At 48.5% G+C, this 18,876-nt stretch overlaps 8 protein-coding genes across 8 annotated transcripts; 6 read left to right on the forward strand and 2 right to left on the reverse strand.

Moving 5' to 3' along the window:
* Positions 1 to 320: 320 nt before the first annotated feature.
* On the forward strand, positions 321 to 1,532 carry B0H18DRAFT_960968 (uncharacterized protein; the record flags this gene model as incomplete). The annotated part of the gene is made up of 6 exons (XM_048043014.1): positions 321 to 350; positions 568 to 795; positions 896 to 979; positions 1,029 to 1,113; positions 1,246 to 1,368; positions 1,450 to 1,532. 6 exons carry the CDS (start codon positions 321 to 323, stop codon positions 1,530 to 1,532), a joined length of 633 nt encoding a protein of 210 aa, XP_047885503.1.
* A 3,077-nt stretch (positions 1,533 to 4,609) lies between these two features.
* On the forward strand, positions 4,610 to 5,387 carry B0H18DRAFT_960969 (uncharacterized protein; the record flags this gene model as incomplete). Its single annotated transcript, XM_048043015.1, has 4 exons — positions 4,610 to 4,864; positions 4,922 to 5,074; positions 5,122 to 5,208; positions 5,262 to 5,387. The coding sequence occupies 4 exons, from the start codon at positions 4,610 to 4,612 to the stop codon at positions 5,385 to 5,387; spliced, it is 621 nt and encodes a 206-aa protein (XP_047885504.1).
* A 1,933-nt stretch (positions 5,388 to 7,320) lies between these two features.
* On the reverse strand, positions 7,321 to 8,339 carry B0H18DRAFT_960970 (uncharacterized protein; the record flags this gene model as incomplete). The annotated part of the gene is made up of 4 exons (XM_048043016.1): positions 7,321 to 7,370; positions 7,446 to 7,695; positions 7,748 to 7,843; positions 7,878 to 8,339. The coding sequence occupies 4 exons, from the start codon at positions 8,337 to 8,339 to the stop codon at positions 7,321 to 7,323; spliced, it is 858 nt and encodes a 285-aa protein (XP_047885505.1).
* A 290-nt stretch (positions 8,340 to 8,629) lies between these two features.
* Positions 8,630 to 9,214, forward strand: B0H18DRAFT_960971 (uncharacterized protein; the record flags this gene model as incomplete). Its single annotated transcript, XM_048043017.1, has 3 exons — positions 8,630 to 8,760; positions 8,820 to 9,119; positions 9,184 to 9,214. The coding sequence occupies 3 exons, from the start codon at positions 8,630 to 8,632 to the stop codon at positions 9,212 to 9,214; spliced, it is 462 nt and encodes a 153-aa protein (XP_047885506.1).
* An 879-nt stretch (positions 9,215 to 10,093) lies between these two features.
* Positions 10,094 to 11,330, forward strand: B0H18DRAFT_960972 (uncharacterized protein; the record flags this gene model as incomplete). Its single annotated transcript, XM_048043018.1, has 6 exons — positions 10,094 to 10,159; positions 10,220 to 10,418; positions 10,601 to 10,705; positions 10,849 to 11,024; positions 11,119 to 11,158; positions 11,257 to 11,330. 6 exons carry the CDS (start codon positions 10,094 to 10,096, stop codon positions 11,328 to 11,330), a joined length of 660 nt encoding a protein of 219 aa, XP_047885507.1.
* Positions 11,331 to 13,176: 1,846 nt separating this feature from the next.
* On the forward strand, positions 13,177 to 13,930 carry B0H18DRAFT_960973 (uncharacterized protein; the record flags this gene model as incomplete). The annotated part of the gene is made up of 6 exons (XM_048043019.1): positions 13,177 to 13,188; positions 13,290 to 13,298; positions 13,354 to 13,389; positions 13,411 to 13,515; positions 13,641 to 13,862; positions 13,913 to 13,930. 6 exons carry the CDS (start codon positions 13,177 to 13,179, stop codon positions 13,928 to 13,930), a joined length of 402 nt encoding a protein of 133 aa, XP_047885508.1.
* Positions 13,931 to 15,097: 1,167 nt separating this feature from the next.
* On the forward strand, positions 15,098 to 15,508 carry B0H18DRAFT_1127058 (uncharacterized protein; the record flags this gene model as incomplete). Its single annotated transcript, XM_048035248.1, has 2 exons — positions 15,098 to 15,343; positions 15,395 to 15,508. The coding sequence occupies 2 exons, from the start codon at positions 15,098 to 15,100 to the stop codon at positions 15,506 to 15,508; spliced, it is 360 nt and encodes a 119-aa protein (XP_047885509.1).
* A 621-nt stretch (positions 15,509 to 16,129) lies between these two features.
* Positions 16,130 to 18,862, reverse strand: B0H18DRAFT_960975 (uncharacterized protein; the record flags this gene model as incomplete). Its single annotated transcript, XM_048043020.1, has 12 exons — positions 16,130 to 16,242; positions 16,286 to 16,632; positions 16,689 to 16,781; positions 16,838 to 16,908; positions 16,959 to 17,111; positions 17,181 to 17,411; positions 17,457 to 17,810; positions 17,886 to 18,035; positions 18,091 to 18,239; positions 18,298 to 18,375; positions 18,428 to 18,664; positions 18,725 to 18,862. Coding segments are annotated over 12 exons (2,114 nt in total), but the record flags the coding sequence as incomplete, so codon positions are not given.
* Between the last annotated feature and the right edge of the window lie 14 nt (positions 18,863 to 18,876).

Consider the following 18,876-nt stretch of genomic DNA (forward strand, 5'->3'; position numbering starts at 1 on the left):
ATATTCGTACAGTTCGATTCTGTGCCCATGTCGTCGTCGGACCCAACTCCATCTTGACAGTTGCGAGGCGGCGAGTCCTGCTACCAGTGCTGCCAAGCAGTCATGGACCAACCATTGACCACAAGCCACTACTTCTGTTATATTGAGACATAAGTACATCACTGTCGATACAGCTGTCCTCTATGCTCATTTCGGGCTATGTCGAGCACCCACAACTGTGTTCTGCCATGGATGTTCCCCGCGCTCCCCAGCGTTAGCGCCCGTTGCTGGCGTCACGTCGACCATTGCACAATGTTCATCACACAACAACACCACCCTCAATGGCCCGTTCAGATGCGTGGCACACCTTTGTGAGTCTACAGGAGATGTTCTACAGTGTCTACGAGGCATGCAGCCCCTTTCTCGATTTTCCGGAATTTTCATGATTTTCTCGATTTGTTTTATTTTTTTTCACGTGCGCGGCACAACACGGACAAGGGTTTCAGGAACTGCTGTAGAATGACCAGTCACCAGGCGCCTGCTTGCGCGTCGTCTCCAAACCTGTGTCTGGCTCGCACTCCTTCATAGCCAGCTCTTCGTGCTGTGGTCAGACACCGTCACGCAGTCCAGCGGTCGTTCCATGTTGATGTCTGTGTTGGCCTCGGGCTGGGTGACGCATCCACAAACGACCAAAAGGCCGTGTCTTGTCATTGGCAGCGAAAGTCGACCTCACAACGACACCCATTCCGAATAGCGGCCTCAGTGAAGATGCACCAGATGCTCAAGCCATCGTCCTCTACACGCCTCGGGAGCAATGTATGTCCCAGTGTGCCGAAGGCTGTCACTGCCAATTCGCCCATGGGTGACTAAACCGTGCTCGCCCCAACTGAGCAAGATCAACGCTCGCAACGAACAGGCGAGCCCTGCGCTGTCCCTCACCGACGCCCTCGGAAACCCAAACAGTAAGGGTGTCTCTGATGCTGCGCAATGGTGGGCCAAGGTGCGCACCTCTTACGCCTTCACCTCGTTCTCGTATGCTCAGCCTGCAGGTCAAGTTAGTTGAGGAGGTGGGGCACGACGTCATTTACACATTGTGGCCGAGTGTGCACGGAACTTCGGATGAAGTTCTCCGCGGTGCGTAGGGCCATGCCGATGCGTGCTGCGTGCTTACGAACCCGCAGAGCTGCCAGGCCTGGACTTCAAGTCTACGGTGGAGCCCCGATTATAGTGTCTCCTGTGCACCTGAGGCTCGACCCCTTCACCCAGCACCACCCCTTGTACGCCTTTATTGGTTGCTCTCCGTGAAGATCACATCCACTGTCGGATGCAAGTGCCCAGTATGGCGACGGATTGCAACGATTGAATGGTGGTTTGCAGGTGCAGAGTGTGGTGAGTTGTTCAGTGTAAACTCATGAATTGGAGACCTTTACTAACCTGTGCCTTCGCTTTGCTGCGCAATTGCGATCACAGCCTCACCCCAGGGCAGTCCGTTGGCCTCACGTGCTGGGTGTCCTCAAATCCTCGTGGCACTGTTCTACGCACGATCAACGTAGCCTGCACAAGGACGGTACAGCGGCATGAACTAGCTCAATGACTACAGCATACTCATCATGTTTAGTAGCCGGCAGTTGTAGGCTACGCCCAGACAGGTCAGCAACAATAGGCCTCGTTCTACTGACAGTGCGGCCTGTATTCAAATCGGATGCTTCACGCGTATATCTGCTTCATTGTATATCATTGCTGTGAAGTGATGAGATGGGCTACGTTAGCTGCGAAGTATATACACTATGTATACACATGTTCTGCGTAGTCAATTAGGACTCACTTGTTGGAGTGAGTAGCACTCGTAGTAAGATCCATAGACAAATGATATTACCCTTCAGGCCACTGCATCTTTGTGATTTGGACACCTCACTCAGAACAGAAATGTGATTGCAAGCGAATCAAGTCATATAGGCCCTTCGTCACCTTGTTTGAATGAAGCCAAATTTGACACAGACTTGGAGAACAATTAGTCACGATGTTCGCGCTCGCAGCCTAATTCTACCAAACACATCCTGTGCAACTGCCGGCTCGAGATGACTTGGTCATGCAGCGAAGAACAGTAATTACTTATATGTATACTTGTACATAGTATACATGGTCGACTGTTGCCCGAGACACAGAGAACACGGAGACATTGTCAGAGCTTGAACGTGTTATGTGTTTTCACTCTCAGGTTTGTGCACCTCGCCTGGGAAGTCCCACAATGGGATGTCCCTAACAGACCCAACCAACTACACCAATTACTCATCCAATCCGCTTGTCGTTGTCATCATTGTCGAGACGGCGGTCATCCTTGAGGCTACGTCGTCATCGTTGGAGCAGCTACGTCATCGGCAGCGCTGTACACCGTGACGAAGGCGAGTACCTGTATGCTGTCCTGTTAGCTGGCTGTCGGCATATCGTTGAAGATAGTGCTACTAAGACTACGATGCAAGATATGTCCTATTTTTGAGGATGTCGAGGTGAGCTCTGCCGGCGCACCATGGAGAAGGTAGTCACTCATTCTTCTCGGCTTAGTTAACAGTCCCAGTGACTCGCGGAGCCATTTCTGCAAACTGCGCGAGTAGGGAGGAAAGGCTTGAGTGTATGACGGTCCATCTGCCGACCATGTGGTACAAGTACTCCAGTGGTAAAGTCCGCACTTTTGGTCTTGTACTGTGGCTAACTACTCGGACTAATGCAGATACGAACCGTGGTGTTGAAGATAGTGCATTGCATGGGTATGGATAACCCATGTGGGTCATGGGTATGGGTATGCATGGGTATGGGTATGGGTAGCCAAAATCTGACCCATGTACCCATGCAACCCATGGACTTCTGTGGTAATAATTCAGTGGTAAAATTTGGCAACTGTTGATTAGATAGTCTGTGCTATGTTTCTCTCACAGTTCAACAGCTATATGGTGATCCTGAAGCTTGCTTCAAAGTACTTTGCAATAGCAGTATGGGAAAGTTGACAAGTGTTCCCTTTCCGTAATGTCAGCCTTCAAGATACAGTTGGTACTTGCTAGAATGGCATTATATATTTGAATCCATTTTCAAACATTCAATAATGTTCAACTTATGATTATGAGGATGATTCAGCAAGGCCAACCTGCAGGAATATAAGGAGTGTCAACTTGCTCATGGACGACACACTTTTGCTCCACAAACCATCTATCTTGACCCACAACTAACAACTACAGTACTCTGTACATTGTAGTTAGACCAATGCACTGTTCTTTCTAACCTAACTCTCTCCTTGTCCATCTCATCTACCTATCTAGCTCTCCTGACCCAAGCAATACCCTGAGTGACTGGAACCAAGTTTGTGCAAGACCTGCCTATGCCACATCCTGTCTTCTATAAGTAACCAGAAGACAGATTTTGTCATTTATTGTTATGCTCCAACCAATGATACACAGACTACTGAGGTTGTCCTATTGACAACAACAAGTGCATTACAGTGTATGTACCATTATGCTCAATTCAATGCAGTGCCATGTGCTTGGTAGCCCAGTGCAGCTGAGATACTATACTGGCACAAAATATTATCATACTGAATCTTACCATGCAATTGTCCATGCTGGACAGCCAGTAATACTGTATACTTAATTCCTTGCTAGGTACATGTGACAGGGCCACTCTAGAATTTTGAAAACTCAGTATGAATACTGTGTCATGGACCCCTTGAGGTGAGCCTAGACCTGCAGTTCCAGCACTACATTTAGCATAGATGCCTTGTTAGTTAATTTTCTAAATCCAGGATTTCAGCAGAGTGACCAGTGGCCACAGTTACATGCAGGTGGCAGGCCATTGAATACAGTAGGTCTATGATCATGCTTTTTATAAGACATCATGCTCCTTATTGTGTCACTTATCACCTGGCAATGTATTAACTAGGCTTGAATGAAAGTAATTGCATAATGGGCTGGTCACATTCATCCTCTGGCCCCACTTATCATATATTAGTGGAAGCCTGGGACATAAGACAGGATTCAGTGATGATGATCAAGAAATAAATCCAAATAATTTTAATATGATCCTCTTCTCAGGGGCTAGTCTGACAGACATTATCATATTCATGACACAATGCAACATCTTGTCTGTGTTTCAGTTCAATTTTTGTATACCCTGAGATACATTTGTTCTGCTTAATGTTGACCCATTGTAATCCCACTACATCTGGGTGATCCAATATGATGGGCTTTAGAGGGTTCTGCCCATGGTATCACTATACATTTTGTGTTGTGATGTGTAAGACTTATTTGTGTATACAGCCTTGCTATTCCCCAAATGTTGTGGTTGTCCCACCTGAATATCCATATATGTTGGAAATATAGGTACAGTAACTGCCCTCATGTAAGTGACTCCCATGTAATTAATGTGTCCTGGCTTGCAAAAGTGGAAGCTCCAACAATGTTGTGATTGACCATGCAGTCAGTGAAACTCACCTGGCCAGCATGATACCAACAAACACATCCCATATCATGCAAAATTATGAGTACCATGAACTGCACATAGATCTACCCATGATAGTACCCATACTCAAGGGTACCCATGATACCCATGCAAAACCCATACCCATGGCATGGGTATGCAACCCATGTGGGTATGGGTATGGGTATGCCCTCAGACACCCATGGGTACACCCACGCTATGCACTATGCGAGACACACCGCCGACTGGTTCCAAACCTGAAGGGCAGGGCCCTGCTACTCGTCAAAATCGGAAACCACCTCGTAAGCCCAATGAAGACGTCTCATATGTGCCCGTCACTCGCGGAGATCCCAGTCTGGCTGGGCGTAACGACCAAACAGACGATGATGGGACTGACCACAACCCAACTGTAGACAAGAAGGTATGCCTCGCGGTTGCTCTTGACAAATTGAACGTGTTGATGTAATGTCTGTCGTAGGCCAATACAAATCACACTACCCGCAAGAAGACTGCCTCAACAGCGCAGGCTGAAGACTCTGACCAAAACAGTACGACAACCTCGTCTCGTCTCGGTGCAACTGCACCCACAAAGAAGAATGCAGCCGGCAAAGGCAGAGGAGTACGTCGGACAGTGAGTGTCCGAGTCCTTCATACTTGTTCTTGTTCTTATTCGCTCAGAGGGTTATCCAGGCGAACTCGGGCCGAAGTAAGAATCAAGCCGAGGGGCCACCACATAGCAGGATCGAAGCAGAAAGCACAGTTATGGTACGCCTGCGGCACTGTACGGAAGTCATGTATTGACTTTGCGGCGACTGTAGTGCATAGCGTGGGTGTACCCATGGGTGTCTCAGAGCATACCCATACCCATACCCACATGGGTTGCATACCCATGCCATGGGTATGGGTTTTGCATGGGTATTATGAGTACCCATGGGTATGGGTAATGTTATGGGTAGTCCTATGTGCAGTTCATGCTCAATGGCTTGCAAGATATGATGACACTTATTGTGCAGAGGCCAGAATATCAATCAGGCACTGTACAGTTGGTGAATTCTCATCATAAATTGATGCTATGTGCAAGACCAAGGATGAGCACCCCTCAGACCAGTTCACTGACTGTGTGGTCAATCACAACAGTGGGAGTTTCCAGTTTTTGTCCCACATACATGCAAGAACAATAGAAAGATGAGTGGGTATGGGAGGGGTCAAAGCAAGGTTCGGTGTATCAAAGTCAAACATAGCAATACACAGGGGTGTACCTTTTTCCGATTTGTAGACTTGTAGTGTTGTTGCATGTCATGCTCACTTGTTAAACTGCAATAGAATGGGCAAGTGTGTTGCCTGAAGTAAGAACTGAAGGGCAGGTAATACAGGATAGGCAAAGATGAACAACTGACAAAAAGGGAAAACAATGTAAACAAGGCACAAAGATCATGGAAGCAAGGTATGTATTACAACTCATAACTCTGGTGGTTACACAAGTGTGTCATAACAGTACAAATAGCTACACAGACCCACAAGAACTGAGGAATGAAACTAGCAAGGTTGTATACATCCATAGATCTTACATATATTACCAAATATGAACAGTGACGCAATGGGCAGAGCCTTATAACATGTGCTGTTTACATATAGCAGTATCACAGGTCAACAGTCAGCAGATAAATATACCTCAGACTCAACAACTACACAACTGAATCACAGGAAAGATGTAGCAGTGCTCCATCAATACCAGCAGTGTCTTTCACATATAACAGCCTGTGAGAAGAGAGTCATATCAGGATTATTAAGCAATATCATCACAGGATTCCCACATTTCATTACGTTTTCACCAATATAGCATTAATAAGGGGCAAGGCCTGTCAATGACTATGCCAAAAGGCAGTTTCATTGAGCTTAGCTTGCCAATTGTGAAGTGGTGCATATAGGCCCTACTCTATGTTAAGAAGGTTTGTCATCTGAGTGGTCATGTGGCCGCTGTCAATACCATTCCACTAGCACCTTGAATTTATTGAATTGACCAACAAGGCATGAACACTACCTCATAGGTATGTACTGCTGGTGTGACAAGCATATAGGCCCATCTCAAAGTGTTTGTGACATAGCAATCATGCTGATTTCTTTTCCATCAGGATCCCTTGTCACAGGTGACCAACTAAGCATTACACAGTATTACCAGAGGATTCAGTATGGTCACATTGTTTGGTAGAGCATTCCAGCTACACCATACTGACAAACACATGGCACTGCAGTAATCATTGTGCATTGAAAAGGTTAGTTGAGCTTTCTCCTAATTCTTCATTTGAGCCACAACAGCACATACACTGCAATGCACATTAGATATTTCATTTGCTTATTTGATGGCCTCAGCAATCTGTGTATTTGATTATAGCATATCAATATTGGCAAAAGCCATGTCATGCATGGTCAATGAGTCTTGAGGGAAATGACTGGTGACTTTACCATACTGCCACTATTGCAAAATACTCTCAAGCAAGCTTCAGAATGGTGACACCCTAAATGCTAGCATACTATGAGAGTGACACAACACTGGATACCTGGCTAGGAATTAACATTGATTACTGCCAGTGGATAAGCACTGCAGAAGTCCATGGGTTTCATGGGTACATGGGTCAGATTTTGGCTACCCATACCCATACCCATGCATACCTATACCCATGACCCACATGGGTTACTCATACCCATGCAATGCACTAGTAAGAATTGGTGTTCAAGTTGCGCCATCACGGTCACGGACACTGTACAGCGGCAGAAGACTCGAGGAGTACAAGGTCAGGCATTCAATGCATAATATGTCATGATAACATTTCTCACCACAAATATAAGTACAACCGTTTGGAATGTGCTCGCACCAATCTACAAGCCCGGAGCAACAGGCACACCACGATTTGCACAGAAGGAGTTTCCTGATGTGGTTAGAATTCAAGGGCTGAGGAGGAGTCAGCATATGCCCTCTTGCTAAATAAATTGCTGTTACACACCAGCGTTGTTGTTCATGTGTCCGACCTTGAAGATCTGTTTTGTAGATGGGGAACCAGACACGCCTTGTTGCTGCCCGGATGCCCTCAGCTTCCGTGCATAGGATTGTGCCTCTTCCATCACAGCTTTGAGGACAGCACAATCTGTGACTATGATGTTTTTACCCGTGGACTTGTCGACAATCTTGTTTAGATCGGGTTCCTTCGTATATAACTGCGGCAGCAGGCTCGCCCGGCTCAGCTGGTGGCGGTCCTAGGCCAGTAAGTACACTGAGTTGTCACAATGATTGAACACTGCAACTTACTGTTGGGGAAGAGCCTTCCAGTGCTGATAGCACAGCAGGAAGCGCGAGAGGAACCAAGGCAGCAGGGTGGTGTAGTCCGTCCGAACTGACACTGTCCTTTTGCATTTTTGTAAGTGTCTGTACTGAGCACCTGCACGGTTGCAAGCTGACTCAGAATGGCCTCGTTTTCCCTCACAAGCGACCACCAGTCGCTCAGATTCTCCAAGTAATGCAGTGTCATGTGCATATTGTTCCCAGCACTGCGTGTGGTGAGTGCCTCAAGGAAAACAGTGTTCAACTTTTGAAGCCTGAGATCGAGATGCGGATCCCCACTCGCTGCAAGCACTGTCTTGACCTCCATGGCAATTGCCCTTGGGTTGTGCCGGGCTAGCGGGTGTGCCGTGGGGTCAACTGCGAGGAGGGGTGCGGTGTTGAGGGGTGCGGCATTGACAGCGGGCGCGGGGTCGACGAGCAGAGGGGGGCCAAGCGGGCTGCGGGAGACAGCATAGGTGACGTCATTGAAGCCATTGGGGACAGCTGTAACAGCATTCATGGCGTCGACAGCAGCAGGTTGCGGCTCAGTCACTTGCATGATCCACGACTGGTCTGCCATGGTGTGGGTTAGTGGGCAGCCAGGCAGCACTTTTAACCCTGCAATACTTGTTTGTAAGACTCCAGAAGGGCATCAACTGTTCAGTGCTGAATGCAGTACTGATGACCCTTACCCGTGGTGCACCCACGGCCTGCCATACAGGCTCTCAGAAGAAGCCTGGGTTGGACGCAGGCACGGCTCCTCATATCCTTATACCCCCATCCCCGTCTTGCCCACGCCCTTGCCCTTGCCTCATAACCCCCTTCTTGCCCTTGTTCTCAGCCTGATGCTCTGCCCTCATCTTCGTTACCATGTTCATGACCGTGCCAGAGGGTGTCCCCGCGTGCTGGTGGCCTGCGGACCTTGGCGCGGTGACAATGCACAATGTCGCGGTCACCCTTGCGCTCGGCAACAGCCTTAATCCCATGATCAGCACAGCATTGTACACAACACGCTCGGTGTCGGTATCACTCAGTTGTCGTCGCTCACAGTTGTTGGCAGCTCGTATAAGACTGGGAAGCAGAGGGGCAGGACAACTGCGCGCAACTTGCACAAACTGGAGGAAGCCGCCGCCGCCGCTACCCTCAAGGAGGCAGTTGATGCCCGTCTTTGTGCAATGGACATTATGTCGCACGGTATGCCTCGCTCCCTCTCCCGCCGCAAGGTAGCTGCCTCAGTCATGAGCGACACAATGGCCGGCAAACAGGCCTCAACAGCCGGTCACGCTGCTGACACAGATGATGGTGCTTCGACCTCTCTCACCGCTGTCCTGAGCCAATATTGTTTGGCTCAAGGAACATGGTATATACCTCTATTTCCTTTCTATTGATATGACCTGTTACCAGACTACTCATTCACAGCACAGCCCCCTGCAGTGCATAGCCATGGTCATGTGAGACTAGTCTAGAAGGTCACGTGGGCTTCGAGATTGCAGTGTGACTGGTTGCATAGTCATGAGTACAGCATGAGCATAGCCACGCACAGCCTATGCACAGCCCCCGGACTGGCTAGGGCCTGCTGGGCAATCCACATGTTGTCTCAGAGTACAGCCTCCAGATGTATTTCAAATAGGATACAAGGCAGTGCTAGATACTGACTTGTGATTGGCTGACCCATGTCATATGGCAGTACAGGCTGTACCACATGAGTCGCTTTGAAGTACGTAGCTGTGTTCATGACTAAGGATGAGTAAGGACTGACTAAGTAGTGTAATCTGTATGAGTAAAGCTGTTCCCCACATGTATATAAGGCCCCCAGTTTTCCATGGATGAGGCAGTCAAGTTCTCCCAGATTCTCAGTGTAGATCTTGTGAGCTGCTGCTCTGCAAGTTAGTAACATAAGCTAACAAGCGGCATCCTAGTGTGCAATATACTACAGTTCAGCTTAACAGTCTATTGTGTGACTTCAAGCCCCTGTTAGTGCCTCTAGTGATTCTTGATCGGTAAGCTGTTTTACCTTAATCAGCAACTCTTGTAGTCACATCTCAGTCACGCACGTCACTCGTATCCACATATTCCAGTCCAGTGGGTAGGCTAGTGGTTAGTCTATTCATTCAGCACGTCACGTCACTTCAACGAGATCAGCCAAGTTATAGTGTGTAAAGGCAATTCAATTGCTGTGGTAAGTAAAACAACTGTACTTGCTAACAAACTTTACAGTACTACCAACACTCAACCAACCCCCTCTACAACAAACAACTGTGATAGCCCAGTATTGCTCATACCCGGTGAACCGCAGCAGAAACACATTCTGACCTGACACCGCCATCGCCGCGAATGACACTGGGACCATCGTGCAGCCTTCTACGGCTGATGCAGCTGCTCCTGCAATCATCAGCACAGGTGAGTCTAGTATTGACATCTTCATTTCCATTTCATCTGTGTCTGACGTATATCCTACAGATGTCAATGCACTTCCTCACTCTCTTCCTGGTGTTAGCGCGCCTGTTGCTGCAGCAGTCTCTGCTCAATCTGATGTTATCATGTTTCTGGGGTGTTGTCAACCCAATCGCCTTCTCACCCATCTTCGCTTGCTTTGGCCGCACCCAGCGAGGATGTCATGCCAGTGCATCCTGTGGAATTTGTGTCAAGGTCGAGGGGGGTGAGACTGCTCAGGTGGAGCATGTTGCACGCCCCAAGAACCCCCCGCCGTGTCGCAATCCTCCTCGCAAGGCGGTCCATTAGGTGTAGCCGAGTTACACATACAATATCTACGTCTATCATCTTCACGCTCACTTGGTCTTCTTGCTACCTTTATATACCTTACCACTGCCCTCGTACCAGCACGTTGTACTGTTCTTGATGTGGCTGCGCCTCAGGACAATGTATCATACCTTGTTTTGAACATGCTTGCTGACCCCATCTGTCTATATGTCAAGTACTGCTGTGGTATGCAATATATGATTATGATCTGTACGATGTGCCATGAAATGAATGCAGCTGGCATGCTGCCTGGCTATGAGTGAACATGTGAAGATTGGGACTGATAATGTGTGTACTTCCCCTTTGCTGCTCTCTCGCACATCTGTCAGTGTCTAATCTGGCCATCCTCCCCTCTGACAATTGTCTGACCTACCCAGCTACAACTAGGCGACCTCCGGTGCTACTCAGGATGGCCTTCCGTAATGGACACACCTGGCTCAGCACATTGCGGCGGATACATACAGGGAGTGCTGATCTAACTCGGAAGGGGGTGTGCATTGCAAAGGTACGTACAGAAGCTTCGTAGAACTGTGTTGTGTTTAGGTACTGCTGAATATGTGCAGTGCTGAAGTCAATGTTGATTGCCTCTACCATTTCAGGCCAGAGGACAGCACACATCATCGCAATTCCAGTATGGAGGTACGTACATCCAACCCATATTGTCATCGAACTCAGAAGCAATAGCTCTACTCGATCTGCTTCACTCATCGTGGCGCGCACAATAACATCACTGCCAGGCTGTACCCCACGAGCCAACATTACAATGTATGTGCATCTCCGCAAGCTCGCAATCAAGTCGTCACTTGTCTGATGAACAAATCTGTGCACTGAGGCCTGAGGACTACGGCAATACCTCAGCTATAAAGGCAAGTCTTCCCCTCGGTATTCACACTGACAGCTCTTGAACAGTACCTCAAAGTCACTGCCATGTCCAGCCGCATCTTATACAAAGACGAAGACACTCTGAGCAACATTTCTGACATGGACGACAAAGATAGCAAGTCTATTGATGAAGACGATGGTATGCAGCAAACAGTACAAGGTGAGCCTGAGTGGAATCATTTGAAGTATTGTCTTGTTTTATCCGCATTTCTGAGCCCAGACACAGCAGGTAACTCAGACTTTCCATTTTGGGAATGTAAACTATCACATATAGCAGGTTTGGTCACACAATTCATAGGCAGTTGGTAAGCATCACAGGAAAAACAAACAATGTGAAAGAACCAGTGTTCACAGAGCCATATGCTGGTGCTATATTTGTATGAATCTATGGGAAAGCATACTATGTAAAGCCTCTCTGGCATCATATACATGACTAGGAATTTTCCCAATTGTTTTTGATCTTTTGGGAGACCATAGCACAGCAAATACATTGTCACTAATGAGCTTGTGGCTTGCATTCAAACTCAGCCCAATAGCCTGCCTTTGCAGGGCCTATTGAAGAGTTGAACTGAACAGAATAGCCTAGGATCCTGTCTGGAGCTGCCAGTCCCCGGGAATTCCAGGTGATAATGGTGCTTACAAGATGGACCAAGACTCACTGACAGAGTGGCTTACATCAGGCTATGCATGGGTCATTCTGCATTATTATATGTTTTCTGCCATATTGGAGCCTCAACAGTCAACTCAATATGAATTCATAGTACTATCTGATTTTTCTCTGATTTTCCTGCTATTTATCCAGTCCTGCAGAGGCCATGCACGGCCAACTTCCCAAATGGGCAGGAAACTGACCATATATGGCCGTTTTGTATGTTTGATATCCCCCACTTCACAGAGCCTCTCATACATGTGGAACTGTCTAGTACAAGCATCATACACACACCAAAATCTGCTTATATGCCTCAGTATCATCACTTATGATGGTCAGTACTCTCAAAGACACCTAATCTGGACACTGCTATCAGTACCCAAGGGGCATCCCATGGAGAAGCAATATTTTGGGATTTTTCCGCATTCAATGGGGCTCTAGTAAGAGCTCAGGTAGTGTGGCTTCAAACCATCAAAAAACTCGGCATGAAGAGCTGAGATTGAAAGATTACCTTAAAAGGTAACATTTGTCAGCATTCCAGCCAATGGGAGTGCTCCAAAATCCCTTTTGAGTGACCGGAGTCGTTGACAGGCCAGAATTCCGGCCTGTCGACGACTCCGCTTCGGCAACGGGCGCTTAAACGGGCGCTTAGTAAGCGATGTAAGTTCAGCCTGTTACTGCAGCAAATCTGACTTGTTTTGGGCTCAGAAAAGTCCAGGAAAATCGGATAATATTCCAGGAGATCTGTGGAGCATTTATGAGCATATTCACAAGTAGAGAGGATTGTCCTGTATAGTTATTCAGTGCTGGGACATCAACACATACTTGCTATGACAATATTTCTCCATTTGTAGCACTGCTGTGCATGTTTCAGAGACATCAATGTGTTGGACACTATACACTTGGCCATAGAGGACATCTGTCATGTGTTTCACATGCAACAGAACAAATGCATATTCACAGAGTCATTTCTGTTTCTGATCTTAGCATTTTGCTACTCATTCAACCACTTCTCTCAAGAAACTATGATAGACACTAGGAATGAAGGGCTATGAGGTGAGCTTATGATATCTATAACAGTTGGTTGGAGCTCAGTCAGTGTATCCCAGTCACATTCTACCCAATCATGTCTACAGAGGTAGGGGTGTTTCTCTGCATTTTGAATTTTATACATGGGCAAGCCATACTGGTCATAGCCTCTGGGGGTCCTATAGTGGATCAATTTCTTACATACAACAGGTACTACAAGTGAGTCCAGTTGCACAGAATTTTCCCTGGTTTTATCTGCATTTTCTGAGCCCAGACTGAGCAGCTGTATGGAAATTACCATTTGGGGAAGGTTAGCTACCCTTTATGGCAGGTTTCAGATGTCATAAAGACATACAGAATCTATGGGCAGTCTACAGGCTTCAAAAGAGTCACTTTGAGGGTGAAAAGGGATGCAACCATGTGCACAGAGGCATTTGTGTGTTTTTTTATTGTGTGAATTGTGCCATAACCACTGGAGGTAATGGGCAAGTCACCGCAGCTATAGACTCTATGACATCATACCTATCACAGAGATTATTTTGCGAATTTTCCGCATTTTAGTGGGACCACAGTGCAGGAGATACAGTGCCACTAAGGAGCCTGTGGCTGAGATCCAAACTCAGCTCAAAACCTCGGCAGCCTGCCCGATTAGGGCAGAAAAGGGGCTTGTTGCACCAATCAGAGCAGCTCGGCATCCCTTTCGTGCCGTTCGGAGGTGCAACCGTGCCAAATTTCCGCATGGATGCACCTCCGAACGGCATCTGGGCGCTTGATGGGCGCTTAGTAAGTGATGTAAGTGCGGACTATTACTGTGCTTATATGGGCTTATTTAGACCCAGGAAAAAGCGTAAAAATCAGAGAATATTGGAGATGGACCAGGGAATGTGATTGAATCTGTCTATGAGATATGATTGACATCAATAAAGGCAGCATTTTCAATAACTGTGTAACATCACTGATGTTACCTCAGTGAGCTTATTCATACATGCCTGCTCCTTGACTGTAGGAACTACTCATGTAGTTGAGGACACCCCATAGGATGGTAGTGTAAGTACAGATGCCTATATGTATTCTGAGTTTGCATCTGTGTGCAAGACAAAGCCAGTGGCTGCATAATTGCCATATGAAGTATATTGCCTTCCTAAAGAGGAATCATACACAAACTGGTGAATCTGGGGCTCAGAAAAATCCAGAAAATCTATGAAATATACAGACACATCAAAGACAAGTGCATGGTTACTTTTAGTCCCAATTTTGGTTATTACATGGTGTCCATGGGCCACAATATGGCAATGGATGGTAAAATGACCCATTGTTGACCTTGTTAGCTCTGTCATAGAAATCACTGAGCAGTACACAGTGCCTAAACCACACATATATATCACAGTGTGCATACAGAACATATTTCAGCCATAAACAAGTACTTTGAATCAGCAGAGGCACATGTGCATTTTTATATTTTGCATTTCCTGGCCTAGCCAGCCACTGTATGCACTCAGTAAAATCCCTGTATACTCTCTGAATGAAGGACTATCAGATGAGTATACTATGTATACTATGCCTTGTTACTGGCTGAGACTATATAGGCCCTACAGTGTGTGAGCGCTTGCAGCATTGAGCCACCAAGCTGCCAGTCACATGATATGTTCACCAGTTTCCTTATTGGGGGAACTGCTAAGGCGTTTCATGGGCCTCATATCCATAACTGAGCGCTTAGCCACTGCATTTGTTTGTATCTGTTGGTCCAAGTCGTGTCGTCTGGGAGTCTGAAATTTCAGACTCAGATAAGCAACCCATACTAACAGTTACTTATCTCTGCTTATCGGGGTGGCTGCAAGTCACGTGCACTGTGGGAACAAACTGCCATTCTGGAGGAATCACTAAGGCATTTCATGGTGGTCCATCATAAGAACGATACCTTCGTACCTCAGGGATCGTAACACCTTCTCCCGCCAAGACCGACCAGTCCTCATCACCCCGCCCAGGCAGACCTGCCTCAACTTAGCAATCAAGTTTTCATGATCGTCACCATTCAGGAGACACAACCTCAGAATATCCCGAAGCACCACTACATGCCAAACAAGTGTTGGGAGCTACCGCACAAGGACAGTTGCATCACGGGAGGCTGGGGTTATGGCGATGATATATATGTGGGTGAGATCAGGGTGTACTTGCTGGCCTTCCACCCCAAGGAGGATTACGAGAGACTGGCCTACCTGAAACACAGGTCTCTTGAAGACATCGTGGAGGAGGGGTACGGCATGGTACGTCCCTTGGGACCCTGCTTCTTATCTGATGCACTGATACTCCAGCAGCTCATATGGTTGAAGTCAGAAAACCTCAGCAAGGAGGAGAAGGAGCAAGCCCAGAGGTCTCTGCAACATTACCGCAAGACCATGACCCCATCAGGAAAAAAGCATTTTACTTGAGCGCCTTGTGCAAGTCGCCCAAGTACAATTGGTTTAAAAGACAAGTCCCCTGCCAATTTTGCTCGACCAAGACACCCAAGGCACGTAAATGGCATGAGGGCCTTGTCAACAGGTCAATGTCATGGCCCCGCACAGACTACTTGTAGTTCATGGTATGCTTTCCTGCCTACAAAGCCTTTTATTACTAATCGTACTTACTGTCCTTAACAGCAAGGGTGGGTGTGATATTTGGGGCTATTACTTATTATCCTTGACAGCAAGGTGCATGTGAAACACGTCTTTGTGTCAAGGCATCTTACTAGTTCATTCTCTCTGGCTTTGATTTTTGCATTGGTAATCAGATCAAATTTGCATGGTGTACAGCTACAATACAACATCACGACGAACGACACAGTACAACAGAGCATACGACAGAGCAGAACAAGCCCACAACAAACCTCAGAGCATTGAAGAGAACTAATGGTACATACACTTTCCGAGTTTGGTATGTAGACGTGTAGCATGTAGATAGTAGGTATTCTATAGAAATCAGTGTTGATAAATGAGGTCCTGTAGAAGTCACAGACGCACCTCGGAAAGCGTAAACTTGAACAGTACACTACGACTTATCACCGCAGTCCCTCAGGCAGCGACCTCGGTCTCATCCAACTGGTCGAGCTCCTCAGCTCCTGGTGCGCGTCCGTCGTCCGTGACCCGTCCATCACCGTCGTCATCATCTGAAGCGGCGTCTGGTTCTATGCATCAGTAGGTTGCACATTATCAATGTGCTCCACTCACCTGGCTCTGCGACCTCGCCAACGGCCTTCCCTTTCGAGGAACTCGCCTTCGCCCTGGAAGGTGAGCTCGGGGCACTTGTTGCCGCAGGAACGGCCGATGTAGATGACGGCTTGCCCGTGTGCCCCGTCGTCTTCTTTGTCGCACCACTGGACGAAGGCTTCCTCCGCGACGTGCTGGCGGATGCGGGGTTTGTCTTCGCTCCGCTGCCAGAAGCGCCAGCGTCATGTTGATCCGCAGGTTCCTCGGCTTCAAGTGCGACGGTTTGGAGCTTTGACCAGTTGACGAAGGTGCCATCTTCGTCATCACTATCCTTGGTCTTGATGTCACCGCCGCTCTCCGCTCTCGCCCTGGAACGACTGATTCAGCTGCCACGCACCGCGGATCACTGGCACTGCGACCTCACCTTATGCTCTCCCACAGCTGCCTCTTCGTAACCTTGTAGTAGTCGGGCGCGTTGTGCTCCATAGCCTCCAGGATGGACATCAGGTCGTCCCATCTGTAGGATTGTCAGTACTAGGTCATGCATGAACATCAAGATGACAATCAACTTACTTGGGTGCGAACACCTTGTTTGAGAACGACACAGCCGTGTTCGTCGCGACTTCCCTCAAGCCAAGTTCAATCTGGACAAAATAAATTGAATACTACGGATTTGAATGAGAAACACACTTACGGAGTTGCACACTAACGCAATTAGGTTGTCTGGGACCTTGCTGAACTCCTCCGTCGGCGTGGTTGCCTTGGCATGGCCCATGAACCACTGCTGTGCGATGATCTCGGCGATCGCGGGGTGTCGGAAAGGTGTATCAGCCTTGACGTGCGATTTCTGATGCGTAACATGAGACATGCATCGTGCAACGGAGGAATGTTAAGGTCAGTGAACAGTGAGACTGACCTCCTTGCTGATGTTATCCTTGTCGTCCCAAACAACCTGGATGTCCCCGAACACAAAATTCGGGATGCCTCGCTTGCCACCCCTCACCTTCATGGCATGCGTCGTCAATAGCCAGGTCGCAAGTTGAGTCCGCTTGTGGCCCTGCACGACGTTCAAGCGGTACGCGTGCTCGACGATGACCTTCGCCTTTCTTTTCACCTCGTTGCGAAGCTGCGAGGCGATGGTCCAAATCTGCAGAGTGTCAACTACAATCGAGGAATTCAGTAAAGTACGTACCAAATCCTTGACCTGCTTGTGCTGGGCGTGATTCTCCGGGCTTTCCCCACGTCTCAACATCCTGTATGCAGTGCGTACCGTCACCATCTTCTTGCCGTCCTTGTCCACGGAGTCGCGCGCAGCTCTCAGGGCATCCCCGACGAGCTCTTCATTCATCACGAGGCGGGAGCTCGTGATTGTCGTGTCCGACGTCCACGCGGTGCTGAGAGCCAGTATATTGCGTAGGCAGTTCTGCGCCATGGCGACCAACGGCTTCATGTCGACGGCCAGGTCGGCAACTTTCACGCGGACACGGGGCTTCGGGTTGGTCTTCTGCGAGGTACGCGCCTTCTTCACGTTCTTCTGCGGCATCTCCTGTCTCGTCCAGCGGTGTTGTCAGGTTCCGTATCATTAGTGGGATAGTATGTGTCAATGAAACGGTCAACGCACTATGACATCGTCCTCATCCGAGCTTGACCCCCTTCCATCATCGCTCCCAGCCTCCGAGCTGCTTGAGTGTTTGGCCTTCGCCCATTCATCATCATCTTCGTCCGACGAATCCTGTTTTGAGGCTCGTGCCTTGCCCTTCGAGGACGCTGTCTGGTAACGCACAAGCAGTGGGTGAGTATGAGTCAATATGAGGTAACATACGTACCTTGCTGGTCTGAGTTGCAGCGCCACCTGCCTTCTTCGCTGGAGCCGCCTTCTTCTGCGATAACTCCTCGTCACTGCCTTCCTCATCGCCGTGCGCGCTGTCCATCTCCACCGACTTCTTCTGATTTCTGTTGCTTGTCTGAACAACATCTGCAATCGGGTCCGAGTTCAGTGAGTGATGAGCGTACAGCGGTAAACTAGTACGCACCGAATTTCTCTGCGATCGCCTGCTCTCCCCCCGTGAGCTTGCCCGTGCCCGCACCCCTGTAGGCTGGCCTGGGTTTAGCTGAGAGGAGGCGCAGGTCAGAGTATGTGCACACAGGATTTACTGTACTCACGACGAGATGGAGCCGGCGCAGGCTGCTGCATTGCGATATCGCCATCGCTGCGCTCCTGCTCTCGGTCATCCTGACCTGCTTCCTCACCTTCGCCTCCATTGCCGCTATCATGATTGTGGTCATCGTCCGACTCCGAAGCCGGTAGGAGCACCTTTTTCTTCTTGCGCACGGGCTGCGGGTCTTCGTCCTCGGAAGCTTGCTCTTCGATGGCCAAAGCGGCCGCACGCTTGCGAGTGTCTGATGCCGAGCTTGGGATGTAAACTCTCGCACAGGGTCTCACACTGGCGGTGCACGTACCTTCCCGCTGCTCATCGTCCTGCTCCTTCTGCAACGCCGCCTTGCGTTTCAGCAGCTCATCCAGCTGCTTCTGCTGCGTCGTTGACCACCCTTCGCCGCCGTCGCCTTCGCCTGCCCCCTTGTCGGACTTCTTCCTTGCTGTCGCGGATTTT

The sequence above is a fragment of the Fomitopsis serialis genome, assembly GCF_022376445.1.
Source record: "Fomitopsis serialis strain Sig1Antser10 chromosome Unknown B0H18scaffold_231, whole genome shotgun sequence".
Lineage (NCBI taxonomy): Eukaryota > Fungi > Basidiomycota > Agaricomycetes > Polyporales > Fomitopsidaceae > Fomitopsis > Fomitopsis serialis.